General features: G+C 47.5%; 1 protein-coding gene and 1 long non-coding RNA gene across 8 annotated transcripts in view; one reads left to right on the top strand and one right to left on the bottom strand.

Moving 5' to 3' along the window:
- frya (furry homolog a (Drosophila)) overlaps positions 1-21407 on the top strand; it is a 77704-nt gene that overhangs the window by 49069 nt on the left and 7228 nt on the right. For 5 of the 7 annotated variants that reach the window (XM_031573258.2, XM_031573254.2, XM_012827080.3 and 2 more), the window contains exons 33-54: positions 340-486; positions 816-984; positions 1180-1270; positions 1460-1542; positions 2033-2183; positions 3124-3227; positions 3561-3746; positions 4240-4438; positions 4699-4820; positions 5325-5512; positions 5996-6090; positions 6181-6758; positions 6970-7067; positions 7155-7325; positions 7419-7559; positions 14402-14581; positions 15469-15633; positions 15926-16000; positions 16161-16331; positions 16614-16622; positions 20381-20581; positions 20826-20969. In XM_031573258.2, coding sequence (XP_031429118.1) covers positions 340-486; positions 816-984; positions 1180-1270; positions 1460-1542; positions 2033-2183; positions 3124-3227; positions 3561-3746; positions 4240-4438; positions 4699-4820; positions 5325-5512; positions 5996-6090; positions 6181-6758; positions 6970-7067; positions 7155-7325; positions 7419-7559; positions 14402-14581; positions 15469-15633; positions 15926-16000; positions 16161-16331; positions 16614-16622; positions 20381-20581; positions 20826-20969 — 3468 coding nt within the window. The remainder of the gene's footprint in view (positions 1-339; positions 487-815; positions 985-1179; positions 1271-1459; positions 1543-2032; positions 2184-3123; positions 3228-3560; positions 3747-4239; positions 4439-4698; positions 4821-5324; positions 5513-5995; positions 6091-6180; positions 6759-6969; positions 7068-7154; positions 7326-7418; positions 7560-14401; positions 14582-15468; positions 15634-15925; positions 16001-16160; positions 16332-16613; positions 16623-20380; positions 20582-20825; positions 20970-21407) is intronic. The other 2 variants (XM_031573257.2, XM_031573260.2) reach the window with 1 other exon arrangement.
- LOC122133162 lies at positions 17061-17653 on the bottom strand. Its single transcript, XR_006152572.1, has 2 exons — positions 17596-17653; positions 17061-17298 (listed from the first exon to the last, which is right to left on the bottom strand). It is a non-coding gene; the product is annotated as an uncharacterized LOC122133162 (long non-coding RNA).

Here is a 21407-nt window from a genome sequence, read left to right on the forward strand (position 1 = left end):
TCAGTATCAGCACCTGTAATCTCTCAATCAGTATCAGCACCTGTAATCTCTCAGTCAGAATCAGCACCTGTAATCTCTCAATCAGTATCAGCACCTGTAATCTCTCAATCAGTATCAGCACCTGTAATCTCTCAGTCAGAATCAGCACCTGTAATCTCTCAGTCAGAATCAGCACCTGTAATCTCTCAGTCAGAATCAGCACCTGTAATCTCTCAGTCAGAATCAGCACCTGTAATCTCTCAATCAGTATCAGCACCTGTAATCTCTCAATCAGTATCAGCACCTGTAATCTCTCAGTCAGAATCAGCACCTGTAATCTCCCCTCACCCTCTCTGCCAGTATGGGGATGATGTGCCCGGCCCAGAGATGGAGAACGCCTGGACGGCCATGATCAGCAACGACAAGTGGAACAACAACCTGAAAACGACTCTGCAGTTCCTTATCAGCCTGTGTGGCGTCAGCAGCGACACCACCCTCCTGCCTTATGTGAGTCTCCCATGCAGCCAGGATCACCCAAAAGAATCCAGTTAAACCCAGACTGTCCAATTCCCACTCGATGCAAGCCATAAAGCCAGGGTCCACTGCACTGCGTGACACCTTACTTTCATTGTCCCACCGTTTCCTATCTCAGTTTGGCCTCCTCTCATATTCTCAGCCACCATTCTCCCACTTACGATCCACTGGACTTACTGAAGGGGCTGATTCCATATTTCAACTCAGTTATATAAGCCCAAACAAAGGATTGGCAAGTGGGATGTCATCACCCAAAGACCCATTTAATCCTGATACATGTTTTCATTGTTCTTGAAAAACAGATCAAGAAGGTGGTGATCTACCTGTGTCGGAACAACACCACTCAGACCATGGAGGAGCTGCTGTTTGAGCTTCAGCAGACGGACCCTGTCAACCCTGTGGTGATCCATTGTGACAACCCTCCCTTTTACCGGTTTGCTGCTACCAGCAAGATCCCCATCGCCACCTCAGGTGTGCACTCCCACATGCACAGGGGACTTTCACTGCTGCATGCTTAGTCATGTTTTCATCTCCTGGTATTCAGACATCTTTGGAATAAGAATTCAGTAGCTTGTATGACATGATTGAGCAGTGGTGTTTGTGAGATGCTTGTGTTTACCTTATTAACCCAGTGCTACTGTATTGTGATGTTTGACTGTGGTTTAGGTACCACATCTAGTAGCAACACAGTGCTGGCAGGACAAGAGAGCTTCTCCGATACAGACGAGGCAAAAGCAGCCAGGGAGAACGAGGACAGGTGGGCTCTCCTACCAACATTTGCCTCCCCATTCACCACTGTATAACATAGTAAATTATTACAATCAAAACACATGCCAAAACACACTGCCTTATACTAAAATACAGTATGCCTTCTGTGTGTGTGATTCGTTACACAGATTTTTATTGTTAAGTGGTTGAGATTTTGTCTTTTATTTTGTCTCTACAGACTCAGCCACACCACACGAGCCCACAATCGTCTGGAATCTCGCTACAGCAACAGTTCAGGTGGCTCGTACGATGAGGAGAAGAGTGAGTATGTCACAAGAAAGGCACGTCACTTTAGCCTACTCAGCACACTCAGAGCCAGTTCAAAGAATAGGATCTATTGGCAATGTGCCTGAGGGCTTTTCACACAGAGGCCTACCTTGATCTCCTCCTCTCTGATCTTCTCTCCTGATCTCCTCTCCTAACCTCCTTTCCCGATGTCTTTTCCCGAGCTGACATGTGTTTCATTATTTGTTGAACTGAAACCCAGTGTGTTATCCTGTCCCCCAAAGAAGATATGTGTGCGTGTATGTGCATGCATCTACTGTATATATTAAGGATCAGAATATGTGTGTGTTTATGTGTATCCATGCATTTCTGTGTTGTGTGTGTGTGTGTGGGTGTCTATGTGCACGTATCTAAAGTGGGTTGACTGTTGTGAAGTTCAGGCTGCAGTCTAAGAGGGTGTGTCACACATTCATAGGATGCCGCTCGTTAGTGATAGGCTGTTTGACCCAGTTTGTCTCACCCCCAGGTGAACCCTTGCCACCCTTCACTGATTGGCTGCTAAGCATCTTGGAGACCAATCAGCCACTGCCTCTGCCCATGCCTGTAAATGGAGGGTGCTGGGCACCACTCGTGGACTATCTTCCTGAAACTATCACCCCCAGAGGACCACTGCACAGGTGGATGAACACATCCCGGCAATTCTCCATACTTTCACATAATCTGCTCTCATAGCTGTTACTTAATCAGGAGTATGACACCTACAGTTTTCAGATTAATGTTGCAGGTCTCATTCAGATTGGGTAACAGTCATTTAGTAATCAATATCTTAGGGGCTTCTCACCTCGATCCATCCATTATCTTCCTCTACAATACTCCCACTATGAGCTACATTATGTTGAGGGTCACTTCAGCCTTCACTGGGCCTCATGGAAGGTTTGGTGATGTAGGTATGTTTGATAAACTGTTTCATGAACTAGAACAGAGATGAATTAGTCCTCACCTGCTGCTTGGCTCCTCTGTATGGTGTGGAAAAAAAGAGACCTTGGGGAATCACCTAACGGCGGCTCACACTGCTACTGATTGGTGGGGAGGGGTAAATGATAGGCCGGGGGAAAAGAGCTGATAGGCTGGCGTGACTCAACCTTCTTAGATGTCTTCATGGAATTAAGTGTCTGGAAAAGTTTCCTATACGCTGAGGGGAAGTGTGCCCTCATTAACACTGCATTTCTAACCTGTTAAGTGTCCCCAACTTCTATCAAGCAATATTCATCCCAGACAATACGATTGTATCCCAGAAGTGGTATATCCTCTTAAAAATGTCGAGGCTGATCCTCCTATAGGTGAAGTAAGGCCTGTGTTTGCAAAGTAACATGCCCTTTCCATGTTCATACTCTACCAGGACACTAGTGTATTTCTTGATGGTCATTATTAGGTTTGTAAGTAAGCTTTACTTAATCTGGATTGATGTATCAAGACAGTAGCTTTACATACATTATACCAGGTGTGATCATGAGCATCTGTGTGTCTGAGCAGGTGTAACATTGCAGTGATCTTCATGATGGTAGCTTTACATACATTATACCAGGTGTGATCATGAGCATCTGTGTGTCTGAGCAGGTGTAACATTGCAGTGATCTTCATGATGGAACTGGTGGTGGACCATAGCGTGAGTGAAGACTGGGCACTTCATCTGCCCCCGCTCCTACATGCCCTGTTTCTGGGTCAGTGTCTCATCCTTTATCTCTCTGTTACATCATGTCAGAGGGGTTGAGTGACGTGAGTGAGAGGGATGCAATGGTCCATGTTATCTGCCGTCTCTATTTAATTGTCTTCGGCGTGACTGAGACTTATACCAGTTCGGGGATATTTACCATGCAAGTCTCCAAGAGACACAACATAGTCATGTTGAAATATGGAGAATGAACACTAACACACACATACAGTATACTTAATCCCTCCTCTCTGACATGATTGTGAATACACAGAAAACACTGATTTTGGTTGTGATTCTGATTATAGCACTGTTTGTTGTTTTGGTGCATGACCCTGCACAGGCATGGACCACACCCGTCCTGAGGTGTTTGAGCACAGCAAGCGTCTGCTCCTCCACCTCCTCATCACGCTCTCCTGCAACAGCAACTTCAAGGTCATCGCTTCAGTTCTGCTGCAATCCAGAGAGATCAACTGCACCAGGAGCCTGACCATCAGACCCACCTACGAGCATGAGTATCTCTACGCAGGTAACACAAAATGCACAAAACTGCCGATGATACTTAAGGAGATATTGAGACACAGGACGAGTGAAAGAATAAAACAGAAGATGAGATAGAAAACAAAGCATCTCTAATCTTTGCCAAAACAGTCCCATGCATGGCGGACATCAGTCTTAATAAAAGCATTCCACTTCTCTGCTAGACTTGGAAGAGGTTCTCTGATAGGGGCAAGAGTCTGTTGAGAGGGGAGCGATAGTTCTATGGCCACAGGTCAAGTCATATGGGCTTCTGGCAAGTAAAATATCAGAAAGCTTCCCAGATCCACTCAACGAAGGTGGAGCCATATGCATACCTCAGTGGTTAGCCTGGATTGGTCCTCCAGCCCAGGATTCTGAATTAGGAGGCTAAAGCTAGTGGCCTTAAGTCACAACTGAAGTTATTATTGATTACTGTAACCAGTGTTTAATGACCTTAGTGGGATGTGAGGTTTAATTCTCCCATGTCTGCTTCTGTCCTGCAGGAGGGCCTGACTTCCTGCGGGACTGGCAGCCGTCCCCCGTGCCGGACTCAGGCCTGAGCTCCTCCTCCACCTCCTCTAGCTTCAGCCTGGGGGGCAGCAGCAGCCACCTGCCCCCTGGGCCCCCTCAGGTCAATGAGCTGGAGACAGCCACAGAGATAGAGGAGAAGACCAACAAACTCGTAGAGTTTCTCACCAACAGGTACCAAATACATCAGTGTCGTCCTAAATCACGGAACACTGTTGTGTCTGTGGTTCCCTGCGGTTCACTGAGTGATTTTCTGAAGGTCACACATCTTTACCCTTACAATTTTAAAGAGATTTATATTAGGGTGCTATCAATACATGCCAGGTCTTCTCCATTAATTGTGTGCTAACAAATTCCTTGCAATAGATACATTGTAATGACACATTGCATGTATGCTATAGCTTTGTACTAGATGTTGTGTGACATGCCTCTAGGTCATATGGGCCCTTATGGTGCCATGAAGACATCACTCCCAAGAACCAGGTCACCAAGAGCACTGAGCAGCTCACCAACTTCCTCCACCATGTGCTGTCTGTGTTCAAACAGTCCAAATCAGGTGAGGCCTTTATGTCATGTTTCTCAAGGAAGGATGCAATAGCACAGAATCATTCCGTTTTTCCCAACTGCTAAGATGCATTTTTTGAAACAATTCACCATTTTCTCCCCACACATTCTCAAAACGAGAACTTTAACTTTCAGGTTGTAGTGGTTGATAATTGAGCTCAACAGACAAAGAAATGACACCCCTCCCTTATGTGCTCATGAAGCAACGCGTTGATTGACTGGAATTGTTTATGGTTCAGTCCGTGCTAATATGTTTGTTTCCCATAATATGTCCACCAAAACTCAAAATCCAAGACCCAATCAACTTTAGCAAATGTGCATTTTTCTGTGTGTGTGTGTGTGTGTGTGTGATGTGTGTGTGTGTGTGTGTGTATACGTTGTGTATGTGTGTGAGTGTGTATGTTTTGTGTGTGTGTGTGTGTGTGTGGTGTGTGTGTGTGTGTGATGTGTGTATACGTTGTGTGTGTGTGTGAGTGTGTATATTTTGTGTGTACAGACTGCCATCTGGAGCAGCAGCTCAGTGAGGTGTCTCTGCAGACTGCACTGTGCAGCTCTTCGCGTCACTATGCTGGCCGCTCCTTCCAGATCTTCCGGGCCCTGCGGCAGCCGCTGTCAGCTCATGCCGTGTCCGACCTATTGTCCCGCTTGGTGGAGGTGGTAGGGGAGCACGGAGACGAGGTGCAGGTAAGGGGGGTGTGAGGGTTAGACTTAGTAATGGGGTTTGTGGTTAGGGTTAACCCTAGGTGGCCTGCTGTGTCACCTGGTGGAGGGACCAGGTACAGGTGAGGGGGTGTTAAAGTAGGGGGTAGGTATGGATGTATGTGAGGATGTGTTTGTGTTATCCTTTTTACATTTGAAAAGACATCGTGTTTTATCATCTCCTTCATCTGGCGGAGGTGGGGGGGAAGCATGGGGACGAGGTGCCGGTAAGATTGTGTGTGTGTGTGTGTTTGTGTTTGTGTGTGTGTGTGTGTGTGTGTTTGTGTGTGTCTGTGTGTGTGTGGGTTTCTTATTTTTGATGTTTGATGTTTTTAAATAAATACATTATGCATGTATGCATGTATGCATGTGTGTGTGTGTGTGTGAGAGAGTGTGTGTGTGTGTGTGTGTGTGTGTGTGTGTGTGTGTGTATTAATACACATCAAAATTAATTTCTGGTCTTTCTAGGGTTATGTGATGGAAGTCCTTCTCACGCTGGAGTCAGTGGTGGACAACTTGGCAGAGTGCCTCAAAAACAACGACCTGATGGCAATCCTGACAAGGTACGCTCCATACGAGACCTTCCTAGCCATTGTAGGAAATTTCACATCTGTTTGATACATCCACTCATATTATGATATCTTGCTATGCAGAGCAACCTCTCCAGACTTCTTGAGCAATGGGAAGCTGACATCCAGCAGGAAGAGCACAGGCCAACTGGACCTGATCCCAGACCTGTCCTCCTTAGAACACAGCCGCCACCAAAGGAGTTACTCCGTCCCCAAGAAGTTTGGTGAGGCAGAGCACTCCTCCCAGGTCCCACGCAGTGCCACGCTGGACCGTATCCATGTCTATACCCACCAGAGCCAGAGCCCCATCCCCTCCAAAGACAGTTGCAGCAACCCTGCCAGCATTAACCACCCTAGCAATCTGCTGGCCACCATCTTCTGGGTGGCTGTGTCCTTGATGGAGTCAGACTTTGAATTTGAGTACCAAATGTCCTTGCGGCTTCTGAGCAAGCTGCTGGCCCACCTGTCTCTAGACAGGCCAGAGAACCGAGAGAAGCTGGAGAAGCTGCAAACTCAGCTGAGGTGGAGTAGCTTCTGCGGGCTGCAGCACCTGCTGCTCAAGGGCTTTACTTCCATCTCCAACACCGAGCTCACACTGCAGCTGCTCTGCCAGCTCACACCCATCTCACGTGCACCCGTGGTGGACACCTCGCAGGCTATAGGTGACATGAATGCGCACACACATGTAAACATACAGATCAAGAGAAGTTTCACCAGTCCTTTTCTGTGACATGGAGCTCTTAGTGTTTTGTATTTGAATAGTATAAAAATAAATGAAATGTAACACAAATGTTTTAGGACATTTTTTTAGGAAATGTTAGAAAAATCTGGATTTCATTTTGATGTGTAAACTTTCTTTTCAACATTTTGTAGGTTTCCCTCTGAACGTACTATGCCTGCTCTCCCATCTTGTGCAGAACTTTGAGTGCCCTACACCATTTTGTAAAGATGCTGCTGAGAGAATAGCCCAGGTTTGTAAGGGGACAGCATTGGCTCAGATAGTATTGGAATACAGTGTTGGTTCCAGTTTGTCTGAATGTTTCCTTACTGATGCACAGGTGTGTCTGGAGGAGAAAAATGCCAAATTGTCCAATCTGGCTCACGTCATGACTCTGTACAAAACTCATTCGTACACGCGCGACTGCTCCTCCTGGGTGAATGTGGTTTGTCGTTACCTCCACGAGGCCTTCTCTGACATCACCCTCAACATGGTCACCTACATGGCAGAGGTGTGTGACGGACCCAGGGCTCATTCATCCACATCAAACTTTCCTTTTTTTCTGTCTGTATTCCTCATATGTGTTGTTTCTCACCTTTTGCAGTTGTTGGAAAAAGGCCTTCCCAGTATGCAACAGACCCTTCTGCAGATCATCTACAGCCTTCTCAGTCACATGGACCTCAGTGGCATCCAAGCCAAGCCCCTTAATGCTGAAGTACTCAAGACAATAGAGACATTTGTTCAAGTAAGATTTTTATCATCAAGTAAGCATTTGGTTGGCCTTAGTGTGAAACTGTTTGCCCCCCTTCCAATAACTGGGGTGAAGGCCTTTCATAACAATGATTTCAAATAGGTTTCTGGTAGCTGTTGATCAGTACAACAGCTAGGAGGAATGACTGGCCCATGCCTCCACACAAAAGTACTTAAACTGGGTGATGTTAGGTGATGTTAGGTGTTGTTCAGGTCCTGCCGCTACATTTCTACTGGACTAAGTTACAGACTTTGACTGAGCCATTCCAAAACTGCATAATGCCCTCTGCCTTAACCATTGTTTGGTAGACCAACGTATGTTTTCCGAGTCATTGTCTTTCCCATCCTCTGGCACTTGGCAGCCCAATGCAAAATTCACAGTTTTCTGTTCGACGGTGACGTGATATCCTGGTCCTATGAATACAAAATCCTTAGAAATATATAGCTTCTCTTTATCAGTGTATCAGTGTCTCTTTATCAGATTTGATTACATTTTAGGGCATATTTATGGAGATTTTCTGACATGTATGTCAATACTGTACTGTACTAATATACTGGACTACCTTGGGTGTACATACGTATATGTTGAAATTCATCAATAAGTATAGATTATAAGCATATATCCAATTGCCTTCTTTTTATCAATGTGTATAACTTTTATGAAGATTTCTAGAAATTTCTGATGACTTCTCAAGTCACTTTAGATCCTATGATAGCAAGTACACCACAGTGCCTGTCAGGGATTTGTCGGGGATCGAACCCGGGTCGCTGGCTTGGTAACCCCACGCTCAGCCAAGTGAGCTAGTTAGGACTCAGTTGCAGAGGAGTGTTTCTTGGTTTCTTTATTCTTACAACAAATGATAGTTCCATAAACGGGGAAACGAACACACAGAAGATAATCCCAGGAAACAGAGGATACAGTCCAAAAACACAGGAGATTCTAACAAACGGTTTAAATTCAAAAAGGCAAACTAAAGAGGCTACTAAATGGGTAACTTTCAAAAGTGAACTAGCCTAGCACGAGAGGCGAAGCCTGGAGGCAACGCAAACAAAAGGCAGCGTGAGAGCTGCACAAAGGACCAACCTTAACTCGCGCTAGGCCTAGGGGAACACTGGCGATTGCTACTCTCATTGAGTAAAACGGAAACGACGCAATAATGAGCCGGCTAACCTAGCCGGGTATTTATACCCCTACTAATCATAGTATACATGGGAAACAGATGAGTAACATAATTAGTGTAGATGGGACACAGATGCGTAACACAATCAGTATAGATGAGACACAGGTGAGTAACACAATGACACTAGTATCACGATAAGACTGTCCAATTGTCCTTTGGCCAGCAGATGGCGCCAATGTCCCCAAACTGAGACAATCATAGTCCAAAGTCATGACAGTACCCCCCCCCTTAGGGGCGTCTCCTGACGCCACCTTGGTGATCAGGATTTCTGCGATGAAAGTCCCTGATGAGAGAGTCATCAAAGATATTCCGAGCCGGGACCCAAGAACGTTCCTCCGCGTCGTAGCCCTCCCAATCCACCAGATACTGTACTCCCCGCCCCACCCTGCGGGAGTCCAGCAACCGGCGGACTGTAAAGGCAGGTTGCCCACCGACAATGCGAGGGGTTGGAGGCGGCCTGGGAGCCGGAGCCAGCGGTGAGGATAGAAGAGGTCGCAGAAGGGACACGTGGAACGATGGGTTAATCCTCAATGTCCGCGGGAGCTGGAGCCGGTAGGTGACAGGGTTTATCTTCTGGACGATCCTAAACGGGCCAATGAATCTGGGAGCCAGCTTGCGGGATTCCACCCGCAAGGGAATGTCCCGTGAAGACAGCCATACCCTCTGCCCAGGGCGAAAGGATGGCGCCGGTCTCCGGCGTCGGTTCGCCTGGGCCTGGTTGGTCTCCGCGGTGCGCAGGAGCGTCTGCCGGGTCCTCCGCCAGGTCTGTCTACACCGCTGCATGAAGCCTTGGACTGAAGGCACCCCAACGTCCTCCTCCTGCTCGGAGAACAGAGGAGGCTGGAACCCAAACTGGCACTGGAATGGGGAGATGTTAGTGGCCGAGGACTGAAGGGTGTTGTGTGCATACTCAGCCCACGGCAGACACGAACTCCAGGACGATGCGTTATCCGACACCAGCGCCCTCAGGATGGTCTCAAGCTCCTGGTTTATCCTCTCCGTCTGCCCATTCGACTGGGGATGGAACCCAGAGGAGAGGCTGGCAGTAGCCCCGATTAGCCTGCAGAAGGCCCTCCATACCCTGGAGGAGAACTGAGGACCTCGATCGGACACTATGTCCTGGGGAAGGCCAAACACTCGGAAGACATGGTTAAACACCAGCTTAGCCGTCTCTAATGCAGAAGGAAGTTTTGGCAAAGGAACAAAACGACAGGCCTTAGAGAACCTGTCGACGATCACCAAAATTGCAGTCTTACCTTCTGATTCCGGTAGACCCGTCACGAAGTCCATCGAAATATGGGACCAGGGCCTGTGTGGGATGGGGAGCGGGTGCAGCAACCCCTGGGGTCGCTGGTGCGGGTTCTTGCTACGGGCGCAAACGGAGCAGGCCCCCACAAATGAGGCTACATCCCTAGCCATACCAGGCCACCAGAAGCGTCTCTGGAGAAACTCCAACGTCCGTCGAGTCCCCGGGTGTGCCGTAATGTGAGACGCATGGCCCCACTGTAGCACCTCTGAACGGACACTCCGAGGTACAAAAAGGCGTCCGGGTCTCACTCGATCTGGACCAGGTTCATCCTGCTGCGCCCGTCTGACCTTGGCCTCGATCCCCCACTGAATGGAAGCCACGATCCGGGATGCGGAAATTACAGGCCTCTCCTCCCCGTCCCGCTTCGCCGGAGAGAACTGCCGGGACAAGGCATCGGGCTTGACGTTTTTTGACCCCGGGCGGTAGGAGAGGGTAAAATCAAACCTGCTAAAGAAGAGGGACCATCGGGACTGGCGAGGGTTGAGGTGTTTCGCAACCTGGAGGTACTCGAGGTTCCTGTGATCCGTCCAGACCAGGAACGGATGTTGAGCACCCTCCAGCCAGTGCCTCCACTCCTCAAGGGCCATCTTGACGGCCAGTAACTCCCGGTCCCCAACGTCATACCGAGACTCTGTGGGGGTCAGCCGATGGGAGTAGAAGGCGCAGGGGTGGATCTTGCCATCCGTAGCCCGTTGGGAAAGAATGGCCCCAACTCCCACCTCTGAGGCGTCCACCTCGACAATGAAAGACCGGGAGGGGTCCGGGAGGACGAGGATGGGTGCCGAAGAGAATCGGGCCTTGAGTTCACAAAATGCCCTATCCGCCTTAGGGCTCCAAACAAAGGGACCCTTACCCTTCTTGGTGAGGGCGGAGATGGGTTCCGCTACCGAACCGAAGCCTCTGATAAACTTTCGATAAAAGTTAGCGAAGCCCAAAAATTGTTGCACCTCCTTGATGGATCTCGGAGGGCGCCAGTCCCTCACTGCCTTCGTCTTTCCTGGATCCATTTCGATCTGGGCCTCCCTGAGGATGTACCCCAGGAAGGAGACCTCCGGCCTGTGGAACTCACACTTCTGGGCTTTAACAAAGAGGTGGTTTTGGAGAAGCCTTTGGAGCACCTGCCGTACGTGCAGGCGGTGTTCCTGCTGAGAATTAGAAAAAATTAAAATGTCGTCAAGGTACACAAAGACAAAACGATTTATCATGTCTCGGAGACAATCGTTAATCAGAGCCTGAAACACTGCCGGGGCATTAGTAAGCCCAAAAGGCATCACTTGGTACTCGTAGTGCCCTGATGGTGTGTTAAAGGCAGTCTTCCACTCATCCCCCCTCCGAATACGAACCAGGTGGTAGGCGTTCCGGAGGTCCAGTTTGGTGAAGACCACCGCCCCCTGGAGTAGATCAAAGGCTGAAGACATCAGCGGCAGGGGGTAGCGGTTGCGGATGGTGATTTTATTCAGCCCACGATAGTCTATACAGGGCCTCAGGCTTCCATCCTTCTTGCCCACAAAGAAGAACCCCGCTCCGGCTGGGGATGTGGATGGGCGGATGAAACCTGAAGCCAGGGAGTCCCTGATATAGCTATCCATGGCCATCCTCTCAGGTCGAGATAAAGAAAATAGCCGCCCGCGAGGGGGAATAGAACCCGGGTGCAGCTCTATAGAACAGTCATATGGCCGGTGAGGTGGCAGCATAGCAGCCCGGCTCTTGCTGAAAACCTCCTGTATGTCCCAGTACTCTGGGGGCACCAGAGACAATTCAGCGGGGTCAAGGGGTTTGGGAGGTGTAAACGGAGGGTCCACGAAGAGACAGGTGGCATGGCAGGTAGGGCCCCACTCCAGGATGCGGCCAGTCACCCAGTCGAAGTGGGGATTATGACGTTTAAGCCATGGATGTCCCAAGACCACTGGGAACTCCGGAGAGCAGATCAGGTTGAATTCGATCTCCTCACGATGGTTTCCCGTCCGGAGCCGCACCTGTGATGTTATTTGGGTTACTCTACCCTTCCCCAGCGCTCGACCGTCGAGGGCCGTGATGGTAAGCGGACGCTCAAGGGTGACCAGGGGAATATTGAGCTTCCGCGCTAGGGTCCCATCAATAAAATTACCTGCCGCTCCGGAATCTACCAGAGCCTGGCAAGTGTGCTGGTACTTGCCCCATGAGATGGTCGTGGGGACGAGCACCGCTTGGTCGGGCGACTGGGAAGAGAAAGTTGCGCCCGTCACAACCCTCCCCTGGCTGGACGAACTTGGCCTTTTCCCGAGAGTTCGGGACAGGACCCTCGACGGTGGCCAGTCTCGCCGCAGTACATGCAGCGCCCCTCCCGCATTCGCCGGTCCTTCTCTCTTGCAGACAGTCGTGCTCCCCCCAACTGCATAGGCTCAGGATCATCATAGGACTGGGAAGACCACGAGCTTGCCGCTTGTGGTCTCGGAGAGGACCCCTGATCGCGGCGACGCTCCCTAATCCGGGTGTCCAGCCGGACTGCGTGGGCGATCAGTGGCTCCAGCTCGGTGGGACAACCAATAGATGCAAGCCCGTCCTTAAGGGCGTCTGAAAGCCCATGGTGGAACGCCGTCACTAGGGCCTTGTCGTTCCACTCGCTATCCTCGGCAAGCGTGCGGAATGCGATGGCATATTCCGCAACACTTCTCTTGTCCTGGCGAATAGTCATCAAAAGCCTTGCAGCGTCAGGTCCAGTAGTACTCTGGTCGAAAACCAGCAGCATCTCCGTCTTGAACGCCCTGTAGGTAGCGCATACGGGGCCCTGCTTTGCCCAGACTGGAGTAGCCCACTCCAGAGCCTTGCCTGAGAGCCGGGTAATAACGTATGCAATCCGAGCCCGTTCAGAGGAATAGGTAATAGCCTGAAGTTCGAAAGCCAGGTCACATTGCGTGAGGAAACCACGGCAGCCCCTTGGTTCGCCATCATACCGTTGTGGGGCAGTAAGCTTAGTCTCCACATGAAGAGGTCCTGGGTTGGCAGGTGCAAGTTGAGGTGTAGGTTGAAGTACTGGTTGAAGTTGCTGTGCAGCCTCGGTCTGATCCAGCAGTTGTAGTCTCTGCTCGTGTCGGAGTAGATCATCTCGGTAGCGAGCCATACTGTCCTGCTGCTGAAGCAACGCCTGCTCGTGTTGATCCAAGCGAGCCTTGGTACGAATGATCGCGTCCATCAGTTGCTCTCGCTGTGGTGCCTCCTCTGCTGACTCCATAATGATTGCGTCGTTATGTCAGGGATTTGTCGGGGATCGAACCCGGGTCGCTGGCTTGGTAACCCCACGCTCAGCCAAGTGAGCTAGTTAGGACTCAGTTGCAGAGGAGTGTTTCTTGGTTTCTTTATTCTTACAACAAATGATAGTTCCATAAACGGGGAAACGAACACACAGAAGATAATCCCAGGAAACAGAGGATACAGTCCAAAAACACAGGAGATTCTAACAAACGGTTTAAATTCAAAAAGGCAAACTAAAGAGGCTACTAAATGGGTAACTTTCAAAAGTGAACTAGCCTAGCACGAGAGGCGAAGCCTGGAGGCAACGCAAACAAAAGGCAGCGTGAGAGCTGCACAAAGGACCAACCTTAACTCGCGCTAGGCCTAGGGGAACACTGGCGATTGCTACTCTCATTGAGTAAAACGGAAACGACGCAATAATGAGCCGGCTAACCTAGCCGGGTATTTATACCCCTACTAATCATAGTATACATGGGAAACAGATGAGTAACATAATTAGTGTAGATGGGACACAGATGCGTAACACAATCAGTATAGATGAGACACAGGTGAGTAACACAATGACACTAGTATCACGATAAGACTGTCCAATTGTCCTTTGGCCAGCAGATGGCGCCAATGTCCCCAAACTGAGACAATCATAGTCCAAAGTCATGACAGTGCCTATACAGGGTTTTTTCTATTTTAACATAGAGACACAAATAACTCAAAATCATTGACAACAAATTAACCTGTTGCATAGCCAATTTAGCCTATGATTGCTGAGAAACCACTTGTTACACGTTCTCCCTTTTCTTAACTCTTGACTAAAGCAGGGCCTTGTGTGTAAGCTGTGAGGCACACCCGACGCTCTATAAACAGTCCTGTCTGTTTGGCTGCCAGCCACATAGCAGAGGCCCTCCACACATCCCCCAAATTAACATTTCTCTAAAACCGATGTCACTGCCTTATCTGATTACCAGCCCTCTGTGCTGCCCATAGCAAGTACTGTATAGTTGAGAAAACAAGTGTAGTGAAACCTCGTGAAAAGTGTGTGTGTGTGTGCGTGCGTGCGTGCGTGTGTGTGTGTGTGTGTGTGTGCTTGCCCTTGTCTCTGTGTGTGTGCGCACGCTCCAGACCCCACACTGGAAGGAAGCCTTGAACATTTTGAAGCTGGTGGTATCGCGGTCGGCCAGCTTGGTTCAGCCAGCATCCCAGCCCTGCAGCCTCTCCCAGCTGGAGAGCAACAGAGTCTGGGAGAGTTCCTCTAAGGCCCTGCCAGGGAAAACTTTGGATTTCCACTTTGATATTTCCGAGGTAAGTGTGCCATGATCCTCCTTTCTGATACTTGATATGATACTTTCCTTTTCCCTCTGTCATGTGTGGGAGTGCCCTGTAGCGCATTACCGTTGCCCTTGTGGGTGAGAGGGTAGGGCTGTTGTCTGTCTGAAGAAGTACATTTGTCACAACAGAACTGGGTATATCTGATGGGATTTTCCCCTCTACACAATTGATTTAGGAGACCTCTGAGTTGTTACTCTGTCCTGTCATTTTCAATATTTTTGTACGAGCATTCATTGCTGGATAACAGCTAAAACAACAAGTAGGCAGCTCGCCTCCGCTCCCAAGTGATGTGAAAACTTGTGGGAGGAGAATGTGTGAGAACCAAACACTGAGCTATTTGTGTGTTATGTGAATTCCAGGAAATGATGTCATTCCGACTACTTCTTTGCTCTGCCTTCTTTGTATTTCAGCCAGTGAGAGTTCAGGGTCTGGGAAAAGCACAAACAGAACAAGTTTTACACATTGTTTGAGTGGATCCCTTTCTTCTCTGTCCTCTTATTTTTAGCCTTGGCTCAGCAAAACAGGCATAAGGAAGACAGTTAGGCGGGTGATTCCAGAGCAGGATTCCAAGTCAGTTAACTGTTGGTGAATTTAGTAAAGTGGGCTCAGTCATCGTGGTGTATGGAATCTTCCAGGTTACACAGGAGCCTTTGATGGTGGGCAGGTACTCTGAAGTACTGGTCTGTCAGACAGCACAGCTGACCTGAGCTCAGGAGCTGGAAGACAGGACTTGGATGGATTCTGTCAAAGGGAACCCCGTCAGACTGCCTCTGCTCTGCTATCGATGTGATCAGACTACCTCCTCTCTGCTATCTATGTGATCAGTCTGCCCTACATGTGCGTCTTCTCCTCCCTGGCAGACTCCTGTGATCGGGCGGCGCTTTGATGAGCTGCACGGCTCTGCAGGGCATGATGGGAAGAGTAGGGTCATCGCAGTGACACGCAGCACCTCCTCCACCTCCTCGGGCTCCAACTCCAACACCGTGCTGGTGCCCGTCAGCTGGAAGAGGCCACAGTCCTCACAGGTGAGTCTCTTATCCGCTCAGTTGGAAAATGGCTATGTGATTATGTGTGCATCATTTTTAGTTGAAAATCAGCAGCTATCGGATGGGCACCGTGACAGATAGGGTTAAATAGGGTGTCCATGTTTACTCTCTGTTATGTTTGAATGCTCAGAGTCCTTTGGACAGCAGTACATGAAAAAAAAAAAAAATGTGTTCAAATTTCTGTAATTCAGTTTTCTTACTTAGATCCCAAGTTATCTCTTCTCCTTTCACCCAGTCTGGCACTTTTACATGAAGCTATTTCTCTTTGCAGAAGAGAACTAGAGAGAAACTGGTGAATGTCTTATCTCTGTGTGGACAAGAGGTTGGACTCACAAAGAATCCCTCGGTATGCAAAACTTTATATTCATTTGGTGCTGAAGCTTTTTGAAGTGTTGTGTTTTCAGAGTCATTCAGGATGAAAATGTAACTAGTTTTTACTTTGGCAGGATAAAATGAAGTTGATGTCTGATGAATGTAATGAAAGATGACATGAGTTCTTCTTGTAGGTGGTTTTCTCCTCTTGTGGGGAGCTGGACCTCATTGAGCACCAGCTGAGTCTGGTGTCCTCAGACGAAGGGACACGCGACCAGGACAACATGGATGACACAACCTCAGAGCAGCAGTTCCGGGTGTTTCGTGATTTTGACTTCCTGGATGTGGAGCTGGAGGATGGAGAGGTGAGTCTTTGGTTGTCAAAATAATGCGTTGATTATGATTAATGAATTATAGAAAGATAATTAATTATATATCATTGTGGACCGCTCAGCGGCAGCCATATTGGATGGATATAGTGGCCAGTCTGTGTTGCAGTTATAGTTAGTATTTCTCCTGCAGCATAATGATAGCTAAAGGTAGGCACTGGATGATGTGTAAGACTCTCAGCTGCCTGCCTTAAGTTGCTCCTCTTTCATGTCTGTGTAATATACGTGCCTTTCTCTGTTTTTGTCTATGCTACCTAGGAGCTCCAGGTATGTTCAGCCGTGCTCAAATGTGTGCAAAGAGCAGTGAATTTCAGAACAGATATTTTAGTTTCTCTCAGTCACTTTGATACATTTCTCAGATGAGAATTCATATCTTCAAAACTTTTGTTCAACCACACCATCTAGTCACTTGTCCGATTATGGAACAAATTCCAAATGTTTTGGTATATTCATGCAAATGAGCCACAGTTGCCAGCGTTACCGGTATCAACCGCATATGTCCTGTCCTGATCAAACATGTATTACGCTGTTTCTCAGTTGAATAGTCTTACCCCCCCAGCGTTACCGCTATCAATCGCATATGTCCTGTATAAAATAGGGTGATATTTGAAGTGAATGAAACCCAAAAAAGGACTGTATGCTGGTTGTGAAATAGGTGACAATCGCCACAGGTCTGTCCGGTTAGAACAAGAACGGATGCCAATGTTCAATGATGATTGATTTATTTCCACACACACACTCGAGACTTGAATTGAATGATAATGAACTGTGTATATGATTATCCGTGTAAAGGACTCATATCCACACTTGAATCCGTGAATGACAGTGAACTGACTGATAGAATCCGTGTAATGAATGCTAGAATTATCCGTGTAAAGGACTTCTAACACACATGAATCCTTGAATGACCGTGATTGAGTTGAAGAACCATGAACCGTGGTTTCTATGAATGATATGAATAACAAATATATACAAATATTAACAATTAAATATGATAAAGATGAAACAGTATACACAAACGATGATTATGATGGCTATGATATAAATACGGATCTGTCCCTTTCACAGCGTTACGGTGAACATTCCACTCCTCCGTTAACAACGGTAACTCTTGCTTAACGGTAACAGAGTGAAACATGACAAGACAGTATAATTACCACCCTACATAAACATACATATATTATATACACTGATATGAAACAGACCCGCTACATTACACATACAACAACGAAACACTCACTCTTTCATTGACGCACGGCAAATGATCGCGAATGTCTCTGATCGTGAATTGACCTGATGAACTGCTTGAAGCTCCTCTCCAACTCCGCTTACTTGACCCACAACTGGCCAGTGGTGGCCCAAGCTTATATAGGCCAGAGGGGGGGAGTGAGAACAAGTCCAGGCTAGCTCTGAGAAACCCAGCATGGGGTTAACCATCTGGTCAGTGAAATTCCACTGTGCACGAGCCCCACAGAACTCTGGGATCAACTGATAGGCTGACCTCTGCCTGGACCCCAGGTCCCGTGAGTGGCCTGCACAGCGGGGTGCCCCAGCTGGGTGCAACTGGTGGCCTTTTTAACATCCTGTCCTGATCAAACATGTATTACGCTGCTTCTCAGTTGAATAGTCTTACCCCCAGAACATTTAGGCTCTTATTCATTGTGAAAGTCATAACATGCAAAATGGTTGAACCAGTTATCATTGTTAGTCAAGCATAGAGTAGATTTCATCAGTTTCAGTGACACGGTGTTCGAAGAATGTTTGCTAAATTAATGATTCACTTAATTTCAATTGGACCTTGGTTTGTTAACTTATGATGACGACACTTTGTTCAGTTCGTTCAAAGGCACGAAATGTGTCTAAAATGTCACAGGCCACCGAGTCAGAGTGGATGTGCCAGGCCAGCATGGGGGGATCTACAGAAACAGTGTGTGCCATTGTGTCAGAATAGGACTGACAGCACACAGAACCGTACCTTCCTGTGGATCATCAGGGATCTCGTTCATGAGCTTGCACTTCAGCAGTTACATTCCTGCACTTCTTTTTCCTTTCTAGGTCGTTTTTCTAATTCTTATGTAAAGTAGTATTTATTGTTACACCATGTTCTTTATTGCTCTTAGCTTGACTGTTCTCTCCATTGTACGTCGCTTTGGACAAAAGCGTCTGCTAAATGACTAAATGTAAATGTAAATGTAAGAATGACAGGAGTTTTGTGAGCAACAATGTGCCAAATGTGGTTATCTGGGTCAATGTAAAGTTTCAATGGCTCATGGCATGGTTAGGGTTAGAGTCCCCTTCCACTGGAGGCTTGCCTTCCATCCTTGTTTCCAGCAGCAGGTCTGAGAACATGTTTGATTTTCTTGGTCAGATGATGTTGCATGTCTCAGCCAGTGAGGGAATTTTGTGGAAAGAATGTTAGTCATAGCAATAGCATTTTTTTCTGGCAGAGATATACTGTCTCTGGATTGTCTATGCATTGCATTTCAAAGTTTTTGGGGGGGAATTTAGATACAAATATACAAATGACAGATAATCAAACATTTGCAACTATCGGTCCTGATGAAATAACAACCAGATAGTCGGTTGACCCCTAATTGGTTGCATGAATTATTTTGAATATCTTTCAAGAAATGTGCCAAAAAGTGACTGAGAAATACTGAAATATGTGGCATCTGGGAAAGGCTTTGTGTGGTAAGCCTGTGTGTGCCTATGTGATTGTAGTTTGTAGTCTTCAAGTAACAAGGGCATTCCTAAGTTGCCCAAATTGGTCATGCAACAAACCAAACCTGATGCTGTGAGAGGGTCACACTGCAGTATCCTATCCAATACCAGTATCGCACCTCCGTTTTGGTAGAAGCACAGAATCTGAAGTCAGGCTCTTCTGGGTCACTGCTTGGTGTCTCTAGCTGAGGGAGGAGCCCCGCGCGGCCTCATATAACAGCCCTCTGGATCCCTAATATAGCTCAGTGATTCACTTACCCTCAATGTCCACCTCTCGCCACTCTTCTACAATGGTGTGAACAGTAACACTCAAATGAATCATTTTGTGATCAACTACTGCATCAACATTCTACAATTGATAATGTTGGAAATGTTGAACAAATCCAATGTAAGTTTAAGATTGATCCAAGAATGTCCAGCGGGTTTCATCGAGCTCACACCATGGGAACCATGCCTTCTTATGCCTTAGGTTAGAAAGCCATAGTTGACTATTTATGGATTTATGTTTTGTTTTCAACACTGAGGACATGCGTGATGTATTTTGAACTTCCTGGATGCCGCTGTTTCACACAATGTCTCCTAGTGGTGCTTTTAAATATACGTAAGCCCATTACACAGGTGAACTCATTCATTACACAGGTGAACTCATTCATTCACAGGTGGGCACAGTCATTTCTTTTTTGACATATAAAGCAGGCTCTTGTGATGCATTACTGCCAGCATCAACTGCCCTCTAATCTGTTTTCTCTCAGAAAACCCTGCTACACCCCACCATTTAGTCCATCAGTCAATGCTCACAGTAAATGCTTTTGTGCTCACAAAATCAACCAAATTCTGTCATGTTAAATGTCAACTAAGGACCAATCTGATTTCCCCCACAACACCCCCTGCCACTATGAAGTAGCCTATGTGCTTGAGGTGTTGAACTAATGCTGTGGTGGAATGTAGTTTTGCCAATCAGAAGCTGGAACCATATCCTGACAAAAAGGCACTCAGACCCTCCCACCATCAGGCAAGAGGGACATTTGTGTAGTCTGTATAATCAATCATTGCCTTCCATTCTGTAGAGTGAGACACATGTTCTAAGCATGGGTTTGGGTTTGGTGTCTGGAATTGTATGTGTGTGAGTGTGTGTGTGTGTGTGTATGTGTGCATGCGTCCGTATGTGTGTGTGCTTGCGTGCGTGTGTGTGCGTGCATGTGTGCGAGTGTATGAGTGCGTGCATGCATGCGTGCGTGCGTGAGTGCCGGAGTGCGTGCGGTGCTGTGCAGAGCTGCAGGGGCTTAAGACTGTGCCCTCCACAGGGAGAGACGGTGGATAACTTTAACTGGGGTGCTCGGCGGCGCTCCATGGACAGCCTGGATAAAGGCGAAATGCAGACTCTGCAGGAGAAGGAGTTGTTGAGCAGCAGCAGCAGCCTGGGACAGACGGCCCGCCAGGACTCAGACGAGTCATCAGAGGAGGAGTCACTCACAGCCAGCCAGATTCTCTCGCACTCCCAGATTGTAAGTTCTGCAATTGACAGGGGTGCTTTCACAGGATATAACAACTACGTCACCTCCTGTTTTTTGTTGTTGTTGACAATGTATTTTAAGCAGTGATTTAATGTTTCTGTGTTCTTATTTAGCAAAGCCAAGTACCTCATTAGCATGTCATTGTTTGTCTGCTGTCTAGAAGCTATCTTTAGTCAGTTGTTTTGCATTCACTTATGTGTACAAGGACCGTGAGGATGACTGTGTATTGTTACAGATTGTCAGCCTCTCTCCCACTGAGGAGATGAGCAACATGGACTGTCTGTCGACCTCCTTTGACACAACCTCAGCAGAGTCTCCGTCTTTCGACACCAGAACACCGAGTCTGGAGATCTCGCTGCCTGGGGATTCAAACCCACAGGTGAATAAGAGATTCCAGAGGCCTGACCTTAGTGTTCCTAGTCCTCCTCCATAATAGAGTTATTCACCAGGTGCTACTGACTAAACCCTTTTTCTATTAAGCATGTTTCATGCTTTCAATGCTCATGGGTGTTGTCTATTCTTCCGTTGTACCTGTGCAGATATTGGTTATCTACCATGAAGTGGATAGTAATCTGCAGACTGTTAATTGGTCAGACACATCACCACTGCGATTAAATTTTTTCTGACTTAGCCTACTGCGAACAAGTTTAACGACTTACACTTCAGGTTTCAGATATCTTACAAGTCAGTTTCAGATATATATGAAAGAATTTCAACTAGTAAAGATTATTTATATATCTTCCAAATGGGGGTTTAATGGGATTCATGACTACGCATATTTCTATTAAAGATATCTTTAATCTAAGTTTTAACAAGT

This window comes from Clupea harengus, chromosome 9 (genome assembly GCF_900700415.2).
Source record: "Clupea harengus chromosome 9, Ch_v2.0.2, whole genome shotgun sequence".
Classification (NCBI taxonomy): domain Eukaryota; kingdom Metazoa; phylum Chordata; class Actinopteri; order Clupeiformes; family Clupeidae; genus Clupea; species Clupea harengus.